A 24,888-nucleotide genomic window follows, 5' to 3' on the forward strand; every position below is an offset into this window, starting at 1 on the left:
AAACTAATACAAAAATAATGATGGTACTACTAATAAGACGAAATCATACCATAAAATATGCAAGCATCATACAGGCCCCATTATACACAGATTCTTACAATGTGTGTTTAGGAACACATTACTCATATAACAGCAATCTAAACCAGGAAAAAGTTAGTCCTTTTTTCTCTGAAGAAGCTCTACTATTACAGTAGTTGTTTGCAAACAGTAAATCCTGATAATAAGCACACCATTGGAACAGTAAGGGTTCTACTTCTTCCAATCCTAGGAAACATTTATACTGTGAGGGGATGCTTAGAAGTGCCATAGGCACTACAGGCTCTCTAAGCAAACTCAGCCCTCCCAGGCACCGAGTGAATGCAAACCTCTGCCACTTTCCTGGTGAGAGAAACGGTGCCTCCACAGCGGGAAGCCACTACACAACAGCACGCAAGTTGTCTCTTGGAGGTGCTAATACTTTCCTGACTTAAACTTAATTTTCAAGACTGACAAAGTTCACTGCTTCTAACCCACACACATTTTTTTTTATATCTATACACATTTGTACTAAAAAATGAAACAAAACAAAACGCAAACAACAACAACAAAAACGTACAGTAATTAGTTCTGTGTTCTTGATTACACACCAGATTACCACCACCAATTAACCAGAATGAACACTTGTGTAACCTCTCCAGACATCCCAGGATAAGATGACTCGTTAGGACTTTCCAGTAAAGCTACATAAGCAGCAAGAGGAAGAACAATCTCAGGCAAGAGAAACTCCATGCTACCTACATTATTCCTCCCAACCAATACTAGAAACAATGCAACAGCATCTGATTTATGAAACAGGAAACTAGAGAAAAATTAGATGAAATTTTGTTTACTTTAAGGCTATCAATATTACTTTCTGGCAAAATACAACTTCCTAAAGGCATATTCAAACACAGGATGATTTTCCTCATTAAATGAACAATTAATTCATTATTTTTCCTTCAATTTCCTTCAAATAAGGAATCGTAAGTCACACACTGTAAAGGGCCACTTGGCTGCAGCAGTGGCAAAGAACATATTTTAACACTGACATGTAGGTAACAGATGAAGTTGTTTTGCAATCTGTGTTTTGATCAAGTTCAGGGAAGGTTAATATAAACTATTTGTAACTTGTCATGCCAAAGGCTGAGAGTCTAAGGAAAGTCACAGCGTGTATCCACCCTCATCCTAGCTGCAAAGCTCAGTGTGATTATGGTGCAAGGCACTGCTGCTCATTTTCTTTTATACCACATAAATAATATATGACACCATCAGGCATTGTCCGTAGTTGGATAACAGAATCCTATCACACAGGAAAAATTACAATGCTCATGGTTAAAAGTTGGACTGTGAAAAATGACAAATGTTAACAGAGGAGCACAAGACCAAAAGGACTGGAAATCTCTTCAATATGAGTAATACTCTGAAGATCATAGAGACTGAATTCCTCATGGTTACATAAATTCCCTGCTTGGTCTTATTACTGCCTTACTGATTGCTCCTGCTTTTCTCTAAGTCAATTTCGAGTTATTAAAGTCTGCAAGCTGCATAACTACTGTTATGGGGCCTACAATACATCTGCACATGGTTTATTTCCTATTTGGGGTCACAAAGACTGTAAAAAAAAAATAACCATACTCTAATACCTTCCTCTAAATAAAGTAAAAATGCTTTTATTACTAATAGGAAAAAGACACATCCCGTTCCTAATGCAGAGCAGGAGCAAAAGACAGGCTGAACGGGAAGGGCTCCTGCAGAGCCACGCAGAGGGATGTACATCCCCACGCAGGATTACCCTGTCCCTGAACACAGGATCTGCAGTGGCAGAAGGTCTGGCAAAAATCTCCAGTTTTAAAACCTCTTTGATTCCCTGTGCAGACATCCCAGCCGTAGACTAGAAAATTGTCAATTACTCCCATGAAACAATGAGCATGCTTATCAGGAGTTATCTATCATGCCCTACAGCAGCAGCCTGGACTACAGTCAGGATGGCAGAGGAATATAAGACCAGATTGCAATCAGAAAATAGACAAGTGAGGACCTCTACCACACCATGCAGAGCCTCACGCCACCACACATTTGAGCTCTAGGGCCAGATTCAGTGCTCTACCGGAATAGATGAGCACCCTGTGCCAGCCTGCCACCACGTGCCCATGCTGGCCCTGTACTAGAGGCTGTACCCAGTATCTCTGTCCCCAAAGGAACCCCCATCCCATGTCTTCTCCTCTGCACTGATCGGGACCTTTTGCCCCCACCACAGACACACCAGCTCTCTCCCTGCAGTTCAAGGGCAGGTATGGCTCTTTTCCATCAGGAACAAACCCAAACTGCACTGTGCTCTGTGTTCCTTCTGCATTTATTTTCTCACCGAAGGTCAGCTACATGCCTTGCTCCTGCCTCTGCCCCTTGAGGCTCCGTCTCCTGAATCTGCCACTCAAGGTATCCTCTTATGGACCCTCCTCATACCACACAGGTAGCAAATGGCTCTGATTTCTATTTCCTTTTTTTTTTTTTTTCCTCCCCAAATGTATTTTTATTATTTTTAGGATCTGGAAAGTTCCTCAAATCTCAAAACAAACCATTATTTCTTTTCTAGATCTGTCTGGTAATCAAGGTTCTAAATTTTTACCATCTCTCTGACATGTACCCACTAATGGCATCTGTCTGACACAATGAGAGATGAAAAATTACTTTTTCCAAAAGCCCTTCCCCACTCATGAGTGCCACTGACAATGCTACTCTCCTACCTGCCACTCAAGGTCAGAATCTACCCATTATCTTAATGCAGTTATTCAATTATGTCCACTGATCAGCTGCAAAAATCAAGCTGTTGCTTGGTATGATAATACGAATTAAAAATCACCTCCAGCCCTTTTTTTTTCTTTCCTATATAATCTATAGGCTGTTTGCCTTTGCTTTCAGGCCCAAAAACAAAGCTTGATTCTTGCTAAAAAGCATCGAGCTGGGAAAAAGTTTCTTCTAGAAAAAAAAAAAAATACAGATTTGAGCAACTTCCTCCTTGAACAGTATAGACAAATAAGGCTCACGGAACGATGTGAAAAGCTATTTTTGCCTTTGATTCACTTTGAAAACACCGGTTCAGAGGGCAGCCCGGCAGGAAGCAGAAGCACTGCATCTCAATCTCAAGCATTTTACAGAGACAGAGAGGTACTGTAGAAGCCTTCTTATGTTGCCATCAATGCTAATAATCTGAGACATTTACTGTTCCTAGAATAATTCAGAGCTCAGTAGAGACCAACAAACAGAATTACTCAAAATCATCTGGCAATCCATGGCATCTGCAGATACGCAGTAAGCTGAACCAGAGACTGATTCATAAATGCTAAATATTTTTTGCAGACTTACATTTACACTGCAGTTGCCAGGTAGGAAGTTTGTATTTGTAGGACATGCTTTTTCTCTTGCTACAAATTTTGCTTCTTAGCTGAAGTGCCAGTAATTAAATTCTCTTGTCTCCCACCGCTGACTGTTCTTCACTGACAGTCAACAAAAATGAAACAACCAGACAAGAGGATTTGTCTGACTGGCTCCAGAACTGCACCATTGTAAATGCAAGGAAACAAGATTTAGAGCTTCTAAAGCATCCTCCCCTTTTGGACACAAGCACATCAACCAACTGAAGATGTTAAGTGCTAACGCCTCTGCTACAAGCGCTTTTCATTTGTGGATCCTCCCAAACAGAATACCATTATCCCCATATTGCTGGCGAGACAGCAGAAACACAGGTGATGCTGCAACTCTCAGCATAAAAACGATTTATTGCGAAAGACCACTGAATAAGCCTGTTTCTTTGCAGCTCTATATTTTCAGGTAGCTGAAACTGAAGTGTAAGGCATCGTGTGCCACATCAGCACTCAATACACCTGAATGGTTCATAAAATTACAATTTATGAGAGCCTTAACTGAAACGTGATGGTGTCATTTTTGCAAACAATTCCATTAGGTACTTATTTCAATCTTTCAGCAATTCTAAAGGACTAAGTGTTTATGTATTTGTCAGGTATTCTTGTACTTCATAAATCTATGAACCAAGATTTAACTACTTAATTGCATATAGCAAAATAATTATAGCTGTTATAAAGTGCGCATTTAGCAGAACAAGTTGCTGTCAGAAAAAGCCAGTAGCTTTCTGCAAGTAGGAAAGCAGACATACTGCTACTGTGCTCTGGTGGTTCATCAGCACACCTGCAAGGGTCGCAGAGGTATTTCGTACCAAATAGGAGAGGATGCTATCAACTGACCCGCTACTCCTCTTACCTTTACTCTCACGGTGACAGTAGCAATACCAGGAGGCATAGTGCCCTTGCTATCGAAGGCTTCCACAAGAAAGGTGAAAGTTGCTTCTGTGTCGGAGAATGACTCGTAATCCAAGGACTTCAGAAGTGACAACTCGCCGGTGTACTTGTTCAGTGCAAAATACTGTAGTGCTTCCTGCGTCCGTATTCGATAGGTAACGTTAGAACCAAGATCAACATCCTTCGCCTAGACCATGCCACACAGAAAAAAAAATACTTAAGGCAAACAAAATCTATTTTACTAAATAAATCCCTACTAGGTTAAAAACATAAAAAGGCAAGCAACTGCAAATACATATAATCTCATTATATTATTCTAATACTATTGAATGAACTTAAAACTACTGCACAAACCCAAAGCAGAAAGAACACTTGAGGTTATTAAATCCAGAGGTACCTGCCACATGAAAGGGACACGATATTCTGTGCAAGAGTCACTGGAAGTTTGTTCTGTTCTTGTCTTTTCCCTGTGCACCTACTACTTACCACTGCCAGGGAGAGGATGCTGGGCTAAGCAGACCGCTGATTTTACCTCGTATTGCAGCATGAATGTTTTTATTTCATACCAGTATTTAGACAAAGAATATTAACTTTCATTAGGAAGAATATTATGCAATTGCTTTAGCTGTGAATTCCACTTACAATTTACCTGCAGGCAGCTCCAGATAAAAAATATTCTTGATGAAATTATCCCACGACAGATTCTTCTCATTAAAATCTGCTGACTAAAACATCGGGAGGCTACATAGACTACTTATGGGAAGTGAGTCTCGGCTGTCTTTAGAGATCTAGCTCAGGATGAGCGAGCTAGATTAACAACAATTAACTATCACTTGTCTAAATGGTTTATTTTTGTTTTTATAGTCAACAGAGAGAAGACACCTCAAGGTGCCCACTTTACTGCAGCTATCTCAGATGACAAACTTAGTGTTAGGTCAGTTTCTTCCAGAAACAGCTACTTAACTCCATTGACTATAATGAAGTTGGACTTCTAGGTTTGACTTTAGTTTGAATCAGTTGAGATACTGCGCTATCAACACAAACATATAGGAACAATATAATGAGCTTTCAAGAACAAACCAAGTGCACTTCACATGTAAAACAATTATGACACTTATGACAAACAATATGACAATAGCAGTGTTGCTCAATTTATTTATTTATTAACTAACTGCTATTATTTCTAAGTGAACCCCCCAAAATATTTCATGTACCTCTTTAACGGCCATGAATTTTTCAGTCTGGTAGATATCAGACCTTCCTTGACTCCGGTCTGCAGTCTTTTACTTCAGTCCCACCGAGAAGTTAACTAAGAACATACTTAGTACTCCACAACAGTTACAAAACATTGTCTTCACTCTGTAATGCTTTCTTACCTCTATCTGCAGGAAGACAGTGCCAGGTGGTAGATTTTCAGGCACACAGACAGTGTAGGAAGCATTAGTAAAAACAGGGCTGTTGTCATCAATATCCAGCACCTTGATTGCTAAAGTTAGTGTTGAACGGCGGGGGTCCACAGCTCCATCTGTTGCTTCAACGATAAGTTCATAATAGTCTCTTACTTCTCTGTTCAATTTAACTGCTGTGTAAATGCTACCATTTGATGTGATTCGGAAAAGATTGTTGAAATTTGCCAAACTATAATGAACTTGACCATTAACACCTGCATCTGGGTCGGTGGCCTAAGAAACAGAAAAAAGAACCACATGTTAATGCACATTTTAAATACAAGGGACACACCTACGTGGGAGTTGCAAGGTAAGCTAAGCTAATATTCTACAAAGTAGTAACGTCTGTGTGGCTAGTCAGCATTTCTTGTTCACAGCAACTTGCCTCTCACTCATATTTTGTTGAAGATTAAAAAAAATAATCTACAAAATCAAACCTATTAATCTGCAGTGATTGAAGGCAGCTTTTCTGGATCTCAGATGAACTTCAGGAGAAAATACACATCTAGATGCTCAGTCTTGGACATCATCTGCAGAAAACAAACTAGATGCTTCCAAAGTCAGGCAGTTATAATGCTCAAGTATCTTCAGAGTTCGGTGGTTTCACAGAACCACAGAATTTCTAGGTTGGAAGAGACCTCAAGATCATCGAGTCCAACCTCTGACCTAACGCTAACAGTCCCCACTAAACCATATGGAGATCTTTTATTTTACACTGTAATTTAGGTGTTTTGTAGCTACCAATCATTATGGGATCCATGCTTATATGGATGCAGTCAGCAGACAGACAGAATGGACACATTAGTTAAAAATCTTAATTTCACTTAAGGTTGTCACACTTAGTGAATTTTTTATCATTGCTCTCTGAAGAACTACTTAACTTTGTACAGTTTGTACATCATGTTCTTCAAAATCAAACGATACCAAATTTCATCCTTATTCTTCTACACACAGAAAATGCCAATAATTGCAATAGATAAATGTTTAGATTTTGTCCAATTGGAATCTTAAGTCTTGTGTAGCGATCTAAGCCTCAGATTTCAGTATCAGCTAAATAGTTCTTGTTATTGTGTTACTGCCCTAATGGGGATGGAAAAGATTCAGCCTCATTATTCCTAAAGGCACTAGAGCATAATTTGAATGCTGACCTGTTGTTTTTCCTCCTTTTAATTAAATTAAAGCATGATGAATAGGGCCATGTAAATTAAACAAAGGCCATTCAGTTAGAAAGGCGTTTTCATTTGTTTGACTTCATAAATGGGGCTACAGACATCTGAGAAGATGAGAAAAGATTTTCATGTTTTGTTATATGAAAAATGCTCAGGAAATTTCCATGAATGTTTAATTCTGGTGAAGGTGTTAATTTTAAAATATTGTAACAAAGCCATTTATCTTCCTAGAAATCAATTAAAAGTTAATTAAAACTTTTAATAAGAAAAATTTCACTGTGTTTTCCTCCTGCACTACATCAATGCACTAAGCAGTAATGGCTATAACTTCATAATGACCCGTCAATGGAGAACACATCCTTTGAATCGACATCTTTCAATGAATGGTTGATTTACTTAAGCTTAGAATCAAATCTATTTCCTGATAGATGATATACAGGAAAACCATCAGAAAACGAATGGAGGAAGAAAGTTTCAAGAATACAGTAATAAAATGTTAGCCCACTGAAAGACAAGCAAAGTACAGGAAATGAAGAAGTCTGCTTCTAGGTAAGACACAAACCCTCAGCTTCAAAACCTTACCTCCAATACATGCATGAGGTCAGTACTCACATTTAGGCTCTAAATTAAGCCAAGATCATTTAACAGCAATTAGATTGATGCTAACTGACCAAGAGCAAACAGATTTTAAAATAAAAACTGAATACACATACTAAACAAAGTTAATCCTTAACACTGCTATCACTGGAAATCATGAAATTAGACCAGGCAATTCTTTATTTTTATTACTAACATTAACACAGTTAAGTACAGTTTAAAATAGAGAAACATGTAAAGAGACTTCTGTAATAACAGCACACTTTGCAACTTGGCTCCAAAAACATGACTACTTACGTTTAAACTCATTTGTGCACATCCTTGGGCATTAACATATTTTTCACATTCTGCAGGACTGATTTGTTTCCCCTATATATTATCAAATCCAGTTAAGTTAGCTATGGGATGACTTTTTCTAAAACAATGCCATCTGAAGGGTATAAGAAAGGAGCTCCTCCTTCCAGTGAAAATCATCTCCTGGAGCCTCTCAAAGCCTGTGGGCATGAGCTCCGTGAAGTCTTTGAAGGAATTGCAGGTGGCACTGTGCTGCCTGTTCCTGCTTGCAGTTGCAGCTTTATATCGAGACGGATGAGTTGAATCATCCATATTTCATAACCATGCTCCACACTACCACGGAGAAGCTCTGTTGCCAGTGGGTTCCAGGTGACACACAGCTGGGCTTTCAGAAAGTGCTACTTTAAACATCAGCCCTGCCTGAACTTATGTTCAAGCAGGGCTGATGTTTAAAGCTCACTTTAACTAGGTAAGGTCCAGTAGGAGTCATAAAAAAACAAGACAAACACTAAACATAAAACTGGTCAGATTTCTTTCTATTCCCCATCGTACAGTATCCTTCTCACCCTAGCCTCCAAACCCCAACATACCTAATCTCATGGTGTAAAAAGCAATCTTACATTATGAGAACAGGGTACGTGTGGAACACATCCTTCTCCCCCAAGTCTGTCCAAGGAATATCACTCCTCACCACAGCATAATGTCAAGAGCAGACAACCAAATAAAGAACCTATTTACTCCTGCCTTGTTTCACCCAGAGCTGGGTGACAAGCAAGAGAGAGCCTGAAGTACTCTCAGCTGCCACATGAACGGTCTGGTAGCACTCGAGTTCCCACCCCAAAATCTACTGACACAGTCTGCTGTTTGATCCCTTGCAACCGCATGCAAGACAGGCCTGGTAAATTTAGACAGGAAACAAAGCTTATTCTGCTATTCTGGGTAAAAGAAATAGTGAAAAAAAAAAAAAAAGAAAAAAGAAAAATCGTCCCTTTATATGCTCATGGGTTTTCTCCCTGGTCTTATTCCAAGTGGTTCAACTAGCTGGTAGGCAAACGTACCATGCTAGTGTTACCCAACAGAAGAGTTTAGGAATTCACTTAAGTCGCTGTAGCCTGACCAGAAGGGATTTTGTTGGGATAGAGGAGTCTCCTTTACAAAGGTCCAAGGCAATTTGTTTTTGTGAGAGCACCTGCAGAAGTATAAAATACTTAGGAAAAAGAAAATAAACAGAGCTTACTGGCTCCTCTTGCCAATGCCTGTGACAAGAGATGCAGGAAGATGAGACAAATTTCAATCTCTCTCTCTTTATGTTCATTTAGAGACAGGGAAAGCATGCTCCTTGGAAGAACCTCTAGTAACTACTGCTGCTGTTTTCAGATCCACAGGACTACTCCATTTCCATCTTTCACAGGACTACCTTATAAAGTACTGCATAGTAAAACAATCCTATGAACCCAGGAGTATAAAAGAATCGTTACTTTATTTCCCAGAAAATATATCCAATGTTTACTGGAGACAGCACAATCTACAAGGTGATAGCCTTTATCTGCTGTGGTAAGTCTGTATTGGCATTACCAACCATGCTTCAATATTACTGAGACAACCTCATGAGTGTGAACCAATACTGTTCCACAGGGTAACAAATTATCTTCCTCCATTACAGCTTGAAAATACCATACAAAATACAAGCTGTTGAAAAACAGCTTGAAAAATACAATTCTGGGAGATCTGAATTACCAGAATATCTCTTAAAGGATCATTAACTCTGAAATATAATGACAAATTCTTAAATGGTGATATTAATTATATCATTATCATTCTCTTCAAAAGAAACCTCCTACTAATATCCACAACTTTTGCTCACAACAGGTAGCAATGGGATTTAAGCAGGTTAATTGAGGATTTACACTTGAACTGCTGGAGCTGGAAAACAGCAAAATAAGGCAGAGTTGTTATTCATATTTGTCTATATAGTTGAGGCAAACATGACAGGTATCCCCTCATTCACGCTGAAAGCTGAAATACTTCTTTGGGACCACTCTTCTGCCAATCCCACCTCCCCCAAATTAAATTTTCCTGCAGGTCTTCTTCAGGGACATAAGTTCCCCATCATCCCTACCCATCCCAACAAAACCTCTGGCTGGCAGCCAGTATTCCAGCAAATACCACAGCTCCAGGGAGGAATAGAAATTGTGCTGGAGGATACAAAGGGTGCTGTCAGTGGGAGTTGTGCTATTGTTTTCATGGAAGATAATAGGATTTTTTTATTATTAGGGGTTTAGCAGATTCCCAAACCCTTCGATTGTGTCAAATAGCAAATCAAGTGTTGGTGGGAGTGCTAAATTGGATTTTGTAAATGTTTTTCAGAGAGATTACTGTTTGTGTTCATAGGACAAAATTAACATCTTCCAGATGCAGTAAGAGGCCACAACAATTTGAAACATTTCTGGCTTGGTATTAATTTAAAAATATCTTAAGTAGGGAAAATTAGTCATTCCAGAAAGCTTGGCATTTTTCTTCCTTGCAATTCAGAAGACTTTTCCTCTTTAATTTCTTTTTGCCTGCTTTTACACATTCTTTCATTTTCCTATTTCATTCATTAAGTGCTCTAAGGAAATGAAAAGATTAGAAAGTACCAACAGTTTTGAAAGATTTCTGTCAGCTGAACTCAAGATAACATCAACAGAAGTAACGAAACATAGAAATACTTTTGTCTTCCCAGTGTTGTTAGTATTTTCTCACATATTCCTCTCACGCTTCAGGCAATTAGATTAATAAATCAGGCTCCTAAACATACATGCTATCACTGTACGCCCATTACAGATAGCTGTCATGTTCCCTGGCAGACCAAAAACCTACAAGAGTTTATTTCCGTGGAGCTTTCTACAAAATTGATGTTTAAATTGCTCTATTCCTATAAATCAGATTTATTTATTTTTTAAACAGACTTGCAGGATTGGAAGACCACTGGTTTTGTACAAGTTTTAGATAAGAAATGATGTAATGCCTTCACTCTGTGTTCATGCTCAAACGTATACATAGAGCTCTAACTTACTTGATTTTGCTATGTTACTCCTGATATGCCACAAAACCTAATATTAGACCACAAAACAACACAGATGCTTAGTTACAATGTGTGACAAATCTTAAATGTTCTGAATTATTGCCCTGCACAAACTGACTCGATGAAGAAAGATAATATAAAGAATATACAATAATACAGGATGTTGTAGTATCAAGTGGCAGATTCAGCAGTCTGTCACTGGCAGTGACAGTCCAACTGGATTTAGCTAGTCTAAAAAAAAGAGAGGAGGCAAAATAAAACTCATTGGTACTCGCCTCAAATTTTGCTAATCTTTAAATTTCAAAGCAACAATTCCTTCTTTAAAAGAATGAAATAATGCCCCCCCACACACCTCTTAGAAACTTTTGAAAAACACTAGAGGTTTTGGCATATCCTCCAAAAGCTTTTCTATAAAAATTAAAATTATCTTATTGGACTACCAAGTCATCATCCCTACCAACTTACCCTTTTTTCACAACTATATTTAGATTTGCTAGGCTTAAGATACCACATGGTAAATTTTCAAATACAGACATATTTTAGCCATTATACAAGATAGGAGAACCTTTGATAATTACTTTCATTGTCAATGTTAATTCCAGTGCACCTGGAGGGTTAGTTTGGAAACCAATTAAATGTGACTCTAAATAAAACTGCATAATAAGAACAGTTAAACACTACAATCAAATATAAATTAAAGTAAATGAAAATCAGAAAGCCCATTGCTGCAAAAGCATGATTTAATGGACTGGTGAACCTCCTACAAAAATTAATCACATTGTAACACTGAAACATAGACAGGCTTTTTTTGTCTGGCATGCAACCAGCTCCTAAACTTAAGAGACTTGCACTGTCCATTTTAACTTGAAAGATGAATAGAAATTTTTCTTTCACGAGGAGTGTGTTATTTGGCAATGATATGATCAAGCAATTCAGGGATTAATCAATGAATAGACACAGTAGCAAAAATAAAAACCAAAAGCTAATTCACAGATTAAATATACTGTTTCAAATCTCCACATTTAGCTGGGCTCCCACGGAGTTCTCTAACGTGGTAATGCAGTGTGAAGTTATTTTTGTCATTTCTCCAGACTGCTGGCTCTCTTCATGTCACTGTCTCATTAGAGAACACCAGATCCGAGCTGGGTCACAGCAGCAAACGTTTGGACTTGAAACCACTCATCTTACCATTCAGACTCTTGGTTCTGTTCTGTATTCTCTTGTTCACTTAAGATTACTTAAAGGAAATTCATTTTCTTCTATCAATTAGAAATAACAAAGTCATGAACTCTGAATATTACAAAAAAAGCAAACCATGACATGTATCTCAAGAAAACTCTTCAACTTGCCCTTTTACCAGGCAGTCTTCAGAAAGAAAACACTAATTTAGTCACAGAAAAAAACATCTAGAAAGAAAAACCACAGCCAAAAGTTAGCAGGCCCAGAATAAACTACTCTAATTTGTAAGCTCAGGAAAACCATAGTTTCTTACCCCAGTGACAGAAATCTGAACAATCAAATCCAAACAGACAGAATTGGCCATCAAAATACTAAGTGGTCATGTAGTAGGGATGGGAAAACACTGACTCAGATGACCTACTATAGCATCAGGCTGTACGGAGATAGGCGAAAGGCTTAAAACAACAGACTGGTGTAAGGAAGACAAAAATAGGAATTCCTTTTGATAGAGAAATGCTCAGGCTCTCAGCAATAAACTGCACGTGAAGATGGTTGAAATGCTTCTCTGATGACAAGCATCAAGATTTCCACTGCATTAAGCCACAACTGTTACCACTCTGATGATGAAGATGGGAATTGGTGTACAAATATAACATCAGAAACAGGAATCATAGAATCGTCATAGAATGGCTCGGGTTGGAAGGGACCTCAAAGACCATCTGGTTCCAACCCCCCTGCCATGGGCAGGGATGCTACCCACTAGATCAGATTTGGCAGGGCCCCATCCAGCCTGGCCTTGAACACCTCCAGGGATGGGGCTTGCGCTGCTTCTCTGGGCAGCCTGTGCCAGTGCCTCACTACCTTCTGAGGGAAGACAGAGAAAGAGCACAGCATTTGAAAGCCACTTAGTTTAAAAAGTCACCCCAGTTTTCATACATTATAGGCAGTAAAGAGCTATTTGAGCATGGCTGCAGCCACACACAGTGAAGTAACTTACAGGTATTCTACAGTCCCCTGGGGGTGTGAGCAGAAAGCAGCTAATCCTGGCCTAGCACTGCTGGTCTGAGATGGAAAAAACTGCACAGATCTATGACTGCATCTATTTCTTCTCATGATACAGGTTTGGACTTGAAACTGTGACACCCAACTTGCTTTAGAAGGTGGAAGGAATTTTTTAACAGGTGAAAATACAAAGAGAAGCACGTGTGACAAAGACAAGGGCTTTAGCAAAGGCTGCCTCATTGTTTCTTCTCATCATTTAAGCAGAGATGCAGCGTTTATAAATAATCATGACAATTATAAAGTTGGGGAGACTGTAAAAGGGCAAAGAAAGATAAAGCTACGTTAAAATATACAATGAATACTATTCATACAAGTTTCTCCTCTTCTCCTTCTCTCTTACATTTCCCCCCTTCCGTGTTAGAAAGAACCTCTTCCCCAAGAGCTATCATCCTGAGGAAAAGCAAGCAGCACACATATCATTTAGCTTAAACCAGCATCTTCCAGCACCGCTTCTGTACACAACTACAAGCAGCATTCAGCCAAGCTGACTTGAGCATGCCCTATCATGCATGCGCAAAAAATCCCAGACAGACTCTAGATGCTGTGATTCAGAAAAGCTGCAATCCTTTCACCCTGATCAAGTATTGGTCAACTATATGATCAAGGTTGACAAACCTGATGTGAGGTGGGCAAGAGGAAGAATAAAAGCACTTGAGCACATACATGCATGCCCTACTGGAAATACCCTCCCCTCTATGTGTCTGATCTGAAATATCTCACATGGAATGGAAAGCCTGTACCTCACCAGTGTCACTCGGACAATTCAAACGAGATGGTGTTGAAGGTCTTATTAAAAGTCTCTCTAATCAACCACAGAAACACCTTTCTTAATAAGCATGAAATAAAATGAAGGACCCAGCAAAACGACCTTGTGGCGATCCTACTATTTTTAAAAGGTACACAGCTGTTACAGAAATGAGCACAAAGAGAAGCTCACAAATAACAGTGTACAAGCTCTTTTGCACTGGAAAGTAGCAGCTCATACCTACACATGCAGACACTGCATAGTCATACCTCTAAACGGTTATACAGATATGCTGGTCACATGGATGCACACATTGCAACCAAATACAAGTCTCCGTTTCTGCTGGTTGTGGTTCATCTGCCATGCTATAACTCTCAAATCTTAAATTCTGATGCATTTCTGATAGTCTCATTTTAAGATCTTACCTGTTTATATTCCTTTTGATATGTACCAGATGAATGTAAAAGATGTTGAAAGGTAAAGTATAACACAGTTAGCAGTGGTCGTGGATTCACTCTAGATATTTGAGATTTACTTCAGAGGCCTTGATTCTACTCCTCTCTTCCCCAAAGGCTTAATTTTTAAGCTTCATAGATGGTCCTCTCCTGCCAATTATTCTTTTTTATTTTTTTTTCTGGTCTTGTATTTTTTCTCCTTTTCTCCACCTCTAATTTTCCTGCACTTTTCTAAAAGTACAGGAGCCCTGAGATTTTAATTTCAGAAGCTGGTACTTATTATACAGGTGTGGCGTTATCTACAGTGCAGTGTATATATACGACAACGTAGAAAGTCATACCCTGTTCTATGAGCTTTTGTGCAGAAGCAATGATAATGGTGGTTTACGTAAAATGAGATCTTTTTCTGTGCTTTTTACAACAAAATCTTGTAGTGTAATACTTCATTGGCATTTGAAGCAGTTTTCCTATATCCAGAGACACAGGACAGTTTAGATGTAAAGGATCTCCAGAGGTCATTTAGTCCAACAAAATAAACCTTACTGACATCTGTCAAATTTAAACCGGGCTTTAAATCATGAGACTTGCAGGTTTTACAACCTTGTGAATTTAAGTAAAAATAGAAATCTGTAAGAATTCACTAATATTCACAGACAGAAAACTCTGGTAGGAAACTGGCATCATAATTAAATTCCATTAGCATTCAAAAATGATAGCTGCTTCTTTAAACAACACATTTAAAACACTTCCATACCACTGAAAGAAAGCGTCCCACCAGGCCTTATAGGCCCCAACAGCTTGTTATTTAACCACAGACTGCATTTTAAAGTTCTGTAACAAACTCCACAGAACTGCCTTTCACTTAACAAGAATGCAAATGTGTTTGCACATTTTGCAGCCAATACACTGATTCTCACCTATCTTTCATTCCACTTTTCCACCTCCCATGCACCTGATGTGGTACGGACAAAGTACACTGCATAATGCCAATCATTCAGACGCTGGATCTCCTGCAGGACCTCAAGCTATTTCCAACGGCAACAGATGATAAGGTGCCTGAATTTTTAAGCTTCTGGTGTGAAGCTTTTGGTTTCCTGTTGGTCCTCTGTAGAGAACTTCATTCAGCAATTCTTCTGCTGTCTTGTTGGGAGATCCCAATGATCAGACATGAAAGAACTGTAGGGAATCTAATAAACCTCTGACTGCTCTCATTTAGACAACACTGTATAAAATAAAAGGGATTTGAAATACATCCACTGCACTGTCAGCCTTATCCTTTCTAGCTTTTGTTCTTTTAATCTTCAGTGCGCTCTTCAAATCCCCACAGGCAGCACTCCTGTGCCAGCGCCTCCACGGACTTCAGCTGGCATACAAAGAGCCACAGAGCGGCAGAGCGCGAGAGCACTTCAGTGTTAATACTGCCTCCAGCACCTAAGCAGCCTTCCCCTCTACCACCAGAAATCTTTTCATCGCCTTTGTTCCATCTCCCTCAGGGAAACAAATTCCCAAGTATTACCTAAGCCCTTATGGGAATCCCTTTTCAAGTCCAGCTTTCCCACTTAAAACAACTTAGAGCACAGACTGCACAGAATTCTATCGTCTGCAGCAGGAGTCATATATGGGAGCATTCGACTTAATCGTTGTGTCCTAAGTCACTTACATACTTACCTGTATCATGGGAAAGAGGACAAAAGGAGGGTATAAATGTATAAATGTCATACATTACTTTTTTTTTTTTTTTTAAAGAACGGCTGAGCAGATAAGAGACAAAATTTTGCACCCTTGGGAGAGGATAGAGAGAAAGTCTAATACAGAAAATCCAGAATTGGAAAAAGAAATTACAACACAACAGCTTTTCACATGTTATATAGACTATTTCTAACATTTTAATAATAGATGCTGATAAATTTGTTACACTTCTACCTTTCTTGTAATTGACATCGTAGAATATATCCCCAAATTTACCTACATTATAGTCATGTCAACTGGCAATTAAAAAAAAAGTAACAGTAGCTGCTGCTAAAGATCAGTCTGAAAAAAATAAAAATAAAAAGATTTCTGGGAACCTTCTAAGAAGAAAATAATGGATTTTACTAGAAAATCTGTTCTGGATTGCACTGTTCCCTGATCCCCTGCAGCTTCTGCATTGCTCAACACTGCAGTCCACTAATCAGGTCCTTACCTTGCTAATACAATTATAAAGGTACTACACTACTTGGTAAAGCCAAGGTAAGCAACTTGCACTGGTGCCCCAGCATCCACAGAGCCAGTGATTCCACCCCAAAGTTACTAGTTCATCAGGTATGATTTGCCCATCCATAATCCATTCTGGCTGTTCCCATTCACCTTCATATTGTCTGTTTGCTTGGAAATGGCTTCCAGCAGGCTCTGCTATGTTCCTGGAGACCCGTGCCAGGCTCACCAGCTTGGAGCTACCTGAATCCTCCTTCCTGTCATCCCCAAAGATGAGAGTAATGTTTGCTTTTTTCCCAGTTGTAAAGAACCACACTCCTGGGCACCTTTTAAAGATCACACAGAATCACAGAATTTCTAGGTTGGAAGAGACCTCAAGATCATCGAGTCCAACCTCTGACCTAACACTAACAGTCCCCACTAAACCATATCCCTAAGCTCTACATCTAAACGTCTTTTGAAGACTTCCAGGGATGGTGACTCCACCACTTCCCTGGGCAGCCTGTTCCAATGTCTAATAACGCTTTCAGTAAAGAAGTTCTTCCTAACATCTAACCTAAACCTCCCCTGGCGCAACTTAAGCCCATTCCCCCTCGTCCTGTCACCAGGCACGTGGGAGAACAGGCCAACCCCCACCTCACTACAGCCTCCTTTAAGGTACCTGTAGAGAGCGATAAGGTCGCCCCTGAGCCTCCTCTTCTCCAGGCTGAACAAGCCCAGCTCCTTCAGCCGCTCCTCGTAGGACTTGTTCTCCAGGCCCCTCACCAGCTTCGTCGCCCTTCTTTGGACCCGCTCAAGCACCTCGATGTCCTTCTTGTAGTGAGGGACCCAAAACTGAACACAGTACTCGAGGTGCGGCCTCACCAGAGCCGAGTACAGGGGGACGATCACCTCCCTAGCCCTGCTGGTCACACTGCTTCTGATACAAGCCAGGATGCTGTTGACGAATAAGCACCCCTGCAGCAGTGCCAGTTGACATGAGCACCTTTGGATGCATCTCATCTGTTCCCATTATGCCTGACTTATTTTCCTATGCAGCCCGTAACTTCATCATTGTCTAGGATGAAGGTAATCCTTTCCTCCTCCAGACTGACACTGGGCTCAGGCAGCCGAGAGTCCCCATAGCTTACCAGTAAAAAGCCTGAGGCACCAAAGTTGTGGAGCACCTTTTCCGTAACCCTCACCACTAGGTCCTCTGCCTCAATGAGCAGTGGGGCCCACACCTTTGATCTTAAGCCAAAAATATCTTGCTGTGGTTTTCCTTGTGTAAAATGGGAAGTACATATTCAAAAGGGTAAGAAACCCCACAAAACCTATTTTTTATTTAATCTGTATCAGTGCTTACTATGGTGGATTTCAGCTGTTTGAAATGAATATGGTAGAAGAGATTCTGAAAAGAAGGCTTGTCAGTCAGCAGCTTAATTCTTAGCATTGAAAACACAAGAGATAGTAAGTACTACTTTCTTTTACCAAGCCATTTTCATTTAAAATAGGCCTTTATATTTTAACCACATTACAGCTTCTGTACAAAACACATTTCCATAGAAACTTCTCCCACACCTACTGTGGTTCTAATGTCCTATGAAGGACAACAACGGTAACAAAAGCTGCTTTGTTGGTTAAAGAAGACTCTCCCTAAACAGCACAGCTACGTCTGAAGGCTAATCATCCTCACTTCAGTAATTTCACTGAGTCCAGAAAATAATTCCAAATGCCCAAACTGCTTCATTCTATACTATTTGCATGAATATGAAACATTACAATCTACATCCCATCTGTATCTGCAGCACAAAGAGAAAGCTTTTTCCATCCAGAGGCTGACAATTAGGACTGGTGATAAACACGAGAATAAATGATATAGAGAGTTTCTTTCATTCCACAAGAAGGAATAAGCTATCAGAAGGTTTCAATAAATATTTTCATTTCAACACAACTTAGAAATTATGCTAATTTATTAGAGAGAGGTTCTGTTGCAATGGCATATTTTCTTTTATAATTCCATCTAAACTAAAATAAAGCCGATACAGCATTTTTAAAGACTATTGTACCTTGAGGGCACCCAGAAAAACACAACATGGATTTTGAAGATATTTGGTACTGATTTAAAACACTGAGTCCATATGTTTTAGGATAAATGATAAATGAATACATAAGATGAACAATGACAAAAATAGATTTATGGAAACAGATTTAAGCACAGGGATCTTAGTTTCTACACATGCAAGAATTCAAAGCAGTCTTTGACAGGACTGATGTTTCAGTTCAGCTTAACAAAAGTAGGAAATCTCTAGTGCTCATCAGAGTTGAGGAAAGTTCCTTCTCTTTAAAATTACACGTGAGCTTGGACAGCTTCACATTTACTTTAATGGTACCAGGTCACACAGCAAGCAGAGCACAGAGAAGCAGAACCTCCTCCGTGTAAGTACAAGTGAAACTGTATTGAAGGAGCCTAAAACAGTAAAATATAACTTGAATGAAATCAAACTTCATGAATAAGTAACAAAAGTGGAAGGAAAGGCAGACCCATCCCAAAGAAGCACTTTTTCAACTTATAAATACCAGGAAACAAGTGAAGTCAAGTTCACTCAAAAAATACAAAATTAACAAGCATCATGACACATGAGAAACACTTATGGATATCTTACTGAATAATGTACATTTGGAAAGAAACGTGGTTATTATGGTTATATGCCTTTGCCTCTTCCAATGCTACCCGAAATGTCTTCTCCTATCTGACGGTATTGTTGAGACAGCAGTTAAGGTATTCTTAAAACAGCTCCTGTTTTCTAATGACACAGTTGCTACTGGGAAGCGAGGCAGATGCTTGTGCCAAAATCCCTGAAAAACTTTGCTTCCAAATTCATCTAGCGCTTACAGCTCATATTAATCCAGCCTTTATGCTAACCCCTCACTGAGGGAAATATGAAACACTTGACATTCAACTACAAGTTCAAAACACCAATTCATACTTTCTTTCACCTGCCATTAGGAAAAACTGACTCTGCCAAAAAGATGCTGCATGTTTCACATGACTAAATCTGCAATTGGTAGTCCAGAAGACCTACGCATGCTGTAAAAATTTACACAGCTTCAAATTACTTAAATTAACAATACCCAAACGCATAATCTATCTTTATGACACCTAATAAATTATTACGGTCAACGTATTAACTATTTTCCTCTTTAATACTATAGAAATTTTCTATGTAGGACAATCTTACATACGTACGCATAATTTATTCAGTATATTATAGAAATATTGTAAAAAATAAATCAGTAACAGTATAAAAATGTGGCGACAATATTGTAACACTGTAAATCAGTTAACAAGCAAGCTTTTACAGTGGTGTGCATCTACTAAACCAGTCTTCTGATTAGCTTTTTTTAAATTAAAAAGCCTTTTTGAACTATTAAGCATGAAGATGAATATTAATTCTGTATTTCAAAGCCCAGAAAATTACTTCAACTTTTAACATAAATATGTCTGACGATAGAGGGTTTGCGTTTAAACTTCAGACAGTTTGATGCAAGTTTGTCTAAGGTACAACTATTTTAGTCTCTTTCCTAATAGTCTGGACAGATTAGGTAATAAAATAAACAATTTAACTCTGCAGTTAATAACTTACCCTTACTTGACCAACAAAAGCATTGGCTTCCTCTTCCTGTACAGACAGGTTTTTAGGTAGAAACATATCAAAAACTGGTCCATTGTCATTTACATCCGTCACCACTATATTAACAGTAGCAGTTGAGGTCTGCAGAGAAAGATAAAGTTATGAATAATTATCTTTGCTTTACAATTTCACAGATGACAACTGATTAGCAACTTTACTGCTATGTATTAGATCTATCCAGTACAGAAACACAAGTAAACAAATAATCATTTTTTGGGGCATGTTTTTGTGAAACAGGTAGCATTATTCCCTTGAAGAGTTTATTTTTTTGTCTTATAAGAAAAGGAAGGAAAACAGGCTAGAGACTGACTACTGTATTAGAGATGCATAAAAGACATCAGATGTGTTTTGTCTAAAGTGATATTTTAAGGGTTTCAGGATCTTTAATTCTGGGGTGGGGAAGCTAAAAATACCAAAATTTTCCAGGACCTTGGAAAGAAATTAGTTATTTTACTAATCAACGTATACTACTGCGATGATTAGCTTAGATGAGTAGTCAGTCTCTTAGTTGGCACAGTCATGCTTCCACAGCTCCGTGGTGAGTTCATCTGACCAAGATCTCTATCATCCTTCATCCACATCTGGCTGACACGCTGTAAAGCATTAGCACATCAGCTCTAATACAAAGAGAGGTGCCTAATGCAAACAGTGTTATTAACTACATTTTTTAAACTCATACATTTAAACAAAATGTGTCTGTGCTCCCTACTGAAATTTCCTACGCAAATTCCAGAAATTGAAGTGTGAAACACTTTGTTGGCAGAACTTCACAGCCCAAGTTAGATCCCTTTTCAGCAGTCCTACGTAGTATTTTGGTCACTAAACAACAGTATTTTAAATCAATTCAGGAGCTGCTAAAACCTATGCTACCAGAGATGCTTTCACTCCATGCATTCAGATCTAGCATAGCACCAAATTATCATCATGAACTGTAGTCTCAGTTTATCACCAATTTTGGCTGTAATAGTAATTAAGGTAAAAACTAACACTACCTACCTCATGCAGTTGGTTATTTTGGAATATAGCTAAGCATCGAAGTCTCTTTCTTCTCTGTTTCTCAACTTTAACTGTTTTGCACTGAGGCGTGCAAAACAGTTTGAGCTTCATGAATTTAAAGGTTGTGGCAACAACAAAACCAAGACTTTGCTTTATACGCTACAAATACCAAAGAGTTGCAGCTAATAATACACATTCCTGTGACCTGTGACAGAGGCTACAAAAAGAATGAACAGCCCTCGTCATCCACCAGGGAAAAGAGAAGCCCTACTGCGCAAAAAACACGGTAAGGAAATTGAAATTATCCACCAGGAAAGCCTTTCACTGCAAGAACAGAGAAACGCTGGCACAGGCAGTGCAGGGAGGCTCCATCCCTAGGATCAGGACACATCTGTCGTGCCCAGCAGCAGTGATGGCTGATGCTGTGGCAGAGCACTGACGTGCAGGCTAACCTGGTGTTGGAAACCCACCTTGTTAGGTGGCTTCTTCCAGTGCTTTATTCAGTTCACATGCAAACAGAGTCATTGTATTCGACAAACGCAGCCTGGTAGCCAAGTATGTTCAGGAAGACAGATGATGGAAACACAGGCATGAAGCTTAACACTGATGCCATACTACTGCGGATTGCTAGTGATGGTTTCCCAAACTCTTTTGTGCTGTTCTCCCAGAGACAGTAATATTTGTAATGATGTCTATGCTGCTAATGTGAAGTGCAGTGTAAAATCAAGCAGAGGGGATTAAATCAGCTTTCCTGTACTGTACGTAGATGCCTGCTGATACTGAGCTACCCTCACGGCAAGCTACATGTGAATGAAATGTGTATGGCATTACCATTCAGGTAACTTCACGGTGCAGACCTAACTGCTGAGAAGTACCCTCCTTGAGGCACTAGGCTAACCCACCTGTTAAAAACCTCACAGGCTCCATAATCTTAAAGAAAACCCTTAACCACCCTGTCCCCTTGAAAAGCAAACACAACCACAAGAGAAGCCCAAACATAAGCCTAGAAACACTCCTCTCTGAATCTTTTCAATGTAGGTGCAGGCAGAGGAAAACACACCTCTGAGAAAAGGAGATGTGATGTTTGCTTGAAATAACATATCTGTTGGATGTCTGAGGAATTGAGTTGCTATCGTTTCTTCTATCCACCGAGCTGCCTCAAAATACGAATAAAATACAATCTAGAAAAACTTACTCCTAATTGTTTTGGAAATATTTTGTTTCCCTCTCCAAACTTCTACCCTACATCTGAATACACTGTTCATTTTCAAATCCTCATATTGAGGCTTGTTTCATCCGGAGCCTCACAATTCCAGAGCAAGAGGGGCAGAACCATTTTTTCATCGTTACCTGCATTCTTTTTGCTGTGGCAGGCAAAAGGCAATACAAGAACGCCTGCTGCTCCCCCATCTGAAATAAAGATGCTCATTCATTTTGGTTTGCCACTGACAATACAAACCACATTCCAGTTTCCTAATCCAATAATCAGAAATGGGTGTTGAATGAACTTGCAATGAAATTAAATATATTTTGAATATGGCATGGTTTCAAATAGCTACTTAGGAGAGAAAGCCCATTCATAAGCACGAACTGCTAAGACTGATGCTACCATTTTAACATTCTTTCCAGGAACCCTGACAGCTATAGAGCTCACGGCCATCTCTGGAGTCTATCTTTTCCGAAACATCTTCTGGTGCAGTGCCTCCCTCGTGCAAGCCGACACGTTTGCTGGTCCCTGAAGTAACTGTCCATAATATATACAGAATATCATCATTTTTATTAAGGGCCAGGCTACTAGTATTTGCCACAGAGGAAAAGCATGCAGATTAGCACTTGCGAAGGACAACTCCTGTACTCAAACCTCCTCTCTGGTCATGCTTTCATAGCTGTGTTGCCAGGTCAATCTGATAACTTACTCTCTGCAGCAGTGATCCTGTAACAAGTCAATCTCCTTCACCTTCCAAATCCTCAGATTTGGCAAGCAGCCCAGTCACTGGTATTGGAGTCAGCTGTCTCTCTTCCACGGCAATACACGTGCTGTTGTTTGCAAAAAGGCCTTTGTACTTCACTGAGGTGCCACCTGTGTGAGCAGGCTTCCTTACCAATCCTGGCTACTGGCACAGCGAAGAGCAGAGCCCAAACAAACACGGGTGGCACGAATAGTAACCACGCACAATGCAGCTCTTCCGAAGAGAGCTTCTCTATAGTTTCTTGCACAGAGGCAAATGCAGAAAACAGACCCGTTCCACAATAAGCATCATCTAATACCAACTTAATACCTCAATAGTAACTAACAGAGAATATTCTGAAACAACAAAGGATGGATTCAGACTGGCTTCTTATATTGGTTTGCGTCCAGTTATTTGTTAACTGTTGCTGAAACTGTCATTCCCATATTTAGTGTATATAAGGAAAATCTACTTCGCCATTCATGCATCATTGTCAACGCAAAACACACTCCCGAACATTTGCTCTGATGATATGGAACGTGCATTGAACATAAATCAATCTTCCTAAGCTAACTTCATTCAACGGAATAGAGGGTAATAAAAACTCTTAGATTTAATAAACTGAGAGAACTATGGCATGGAAAACATTGGCTTAATAAAGTACTTCTCATTTTGAAAAAGATTTCTTTTCCATTGAAGAGAATTTTAATGGGCTATATCTGATAATCTGTGGTATGTTTACTCCTGACAACACTGAATCAACCCAGAGCAGCTCTCAGAACTGCTGCCAGAACATGCTTTTGCATCTGGTAACTTCTGAATCAAGTGCTGAAAGCAAAATTATTGCTGTGATTTACTTACAGGTCTAACTTCTGCACATAAGTGCATGTCAATGGATGTGTGGAGGCTCACATTTATTTCAGATAAACACAGCAACACATTATGGGGAACTCTTACAAACACTTCTCCCAAAGGACGTTTTTCTAAATCCAAGTAACTCTCTGCTCTGGAAGCATGCTATTATTAATAATACGATCCTGTCGTCTTACTTTATATCTTGAACAAAAAAAGGGACTTTTTTCCCCTTCAAGTATTCTTGAAACCCAGTCATACCATTATCAGAAATGTAGAGCTTACTGAAATGCTGGTGTAAATCTAGAAGGGGTCATTTGAGTAAGTGCCAAAGGAGACTCGGATTTGCCCTAGGAGAAGGTAGAGAAATAGGAAGGTTAAGCTCTGCTTAACACAACCTTGATTTTAAGATCTTTGACATCTTTATCAAGGACCAGGATGAGGTGATGATGCACACTCTCAAGTTTGCAGGTGACACCACACTGAGGGAGTGGCAATACAGAAAACAGTCAAATTGCAAGATGTTCAGACTGGATATAGGACATATATTTACCCCATGAGAACAAAAATAACATCTTTTCGGTGTGATAAGCAAGTGGTTTCTATATGGTATTCCAAGAGCAAAAGCAACTGCTTTGCTCGTTTGTCTTTGCAACCTAGACAGGCACTGTTTGTCTTTGCAATGTAGACAGCATTCCCTAAATAAGACCACAAAGGATCTCATTTTTGACGCCTTTGTATTATTTGACAGGGTTTACCTGAGAAATGCCAAACCAACTACCACCCTTCATATGCAGAAGTCAGGCTGAAGTGTTCCTTGAGTTGTTCTATAATATAAAGTTATTCTGCAATGTAGAACGTGGCATTTTATTGGAAAAGA

The 24,888-nt window shown here is 39.3% G+C and overlaps 1 protein-coding gene across 7 annotated transcripts in view; it reads right to left on the bottom strand.

Annotated features, from left to right (window-relative positions):
* The window catches only part of PCDH15 (protocadherin related 15), a 773,967-nt gene that overhangs the window by 115,009 nt on the left and 634,070 nt on the right, over positions 1-24,888 (bottom strand). For all 7 annotated transcript variants that reach the window (XM_068688403.1, XM_068688402.1, XM_068688405.1 and 4 more), the window contains 3 exons: positions 20,164-20,292; positions 5,708-6,013; positions 4,294-4,518 (listed from right to left, as the gene is read on the bottom strand). In XM_068688403.1, the coding sequence (XP_068544504.1) occupies positions 4,294-4,518; positions 5,708-6,013; positions 20,164-20,292 (660 nt within the window). The remainder of the gene's footprint in view (positions 1-4,293; positions 4,519-5,707; positions 6,014-20,163; positions 20,293-24,888) is intronic.

The sequence above is a fragment of the Anas acuta genome, chromosome 7, assembly GCF_963932015.1.
Source record: "Anas acuta chromosome 7, bAnaAcu1.1, whole genome shotgun sequence".
Classification (NCBI taxonomy): Eukaryota; Metazoa; Chordata; class Aves; order Anseriformes; family Anatidae; genus Anas; species Anas acuta.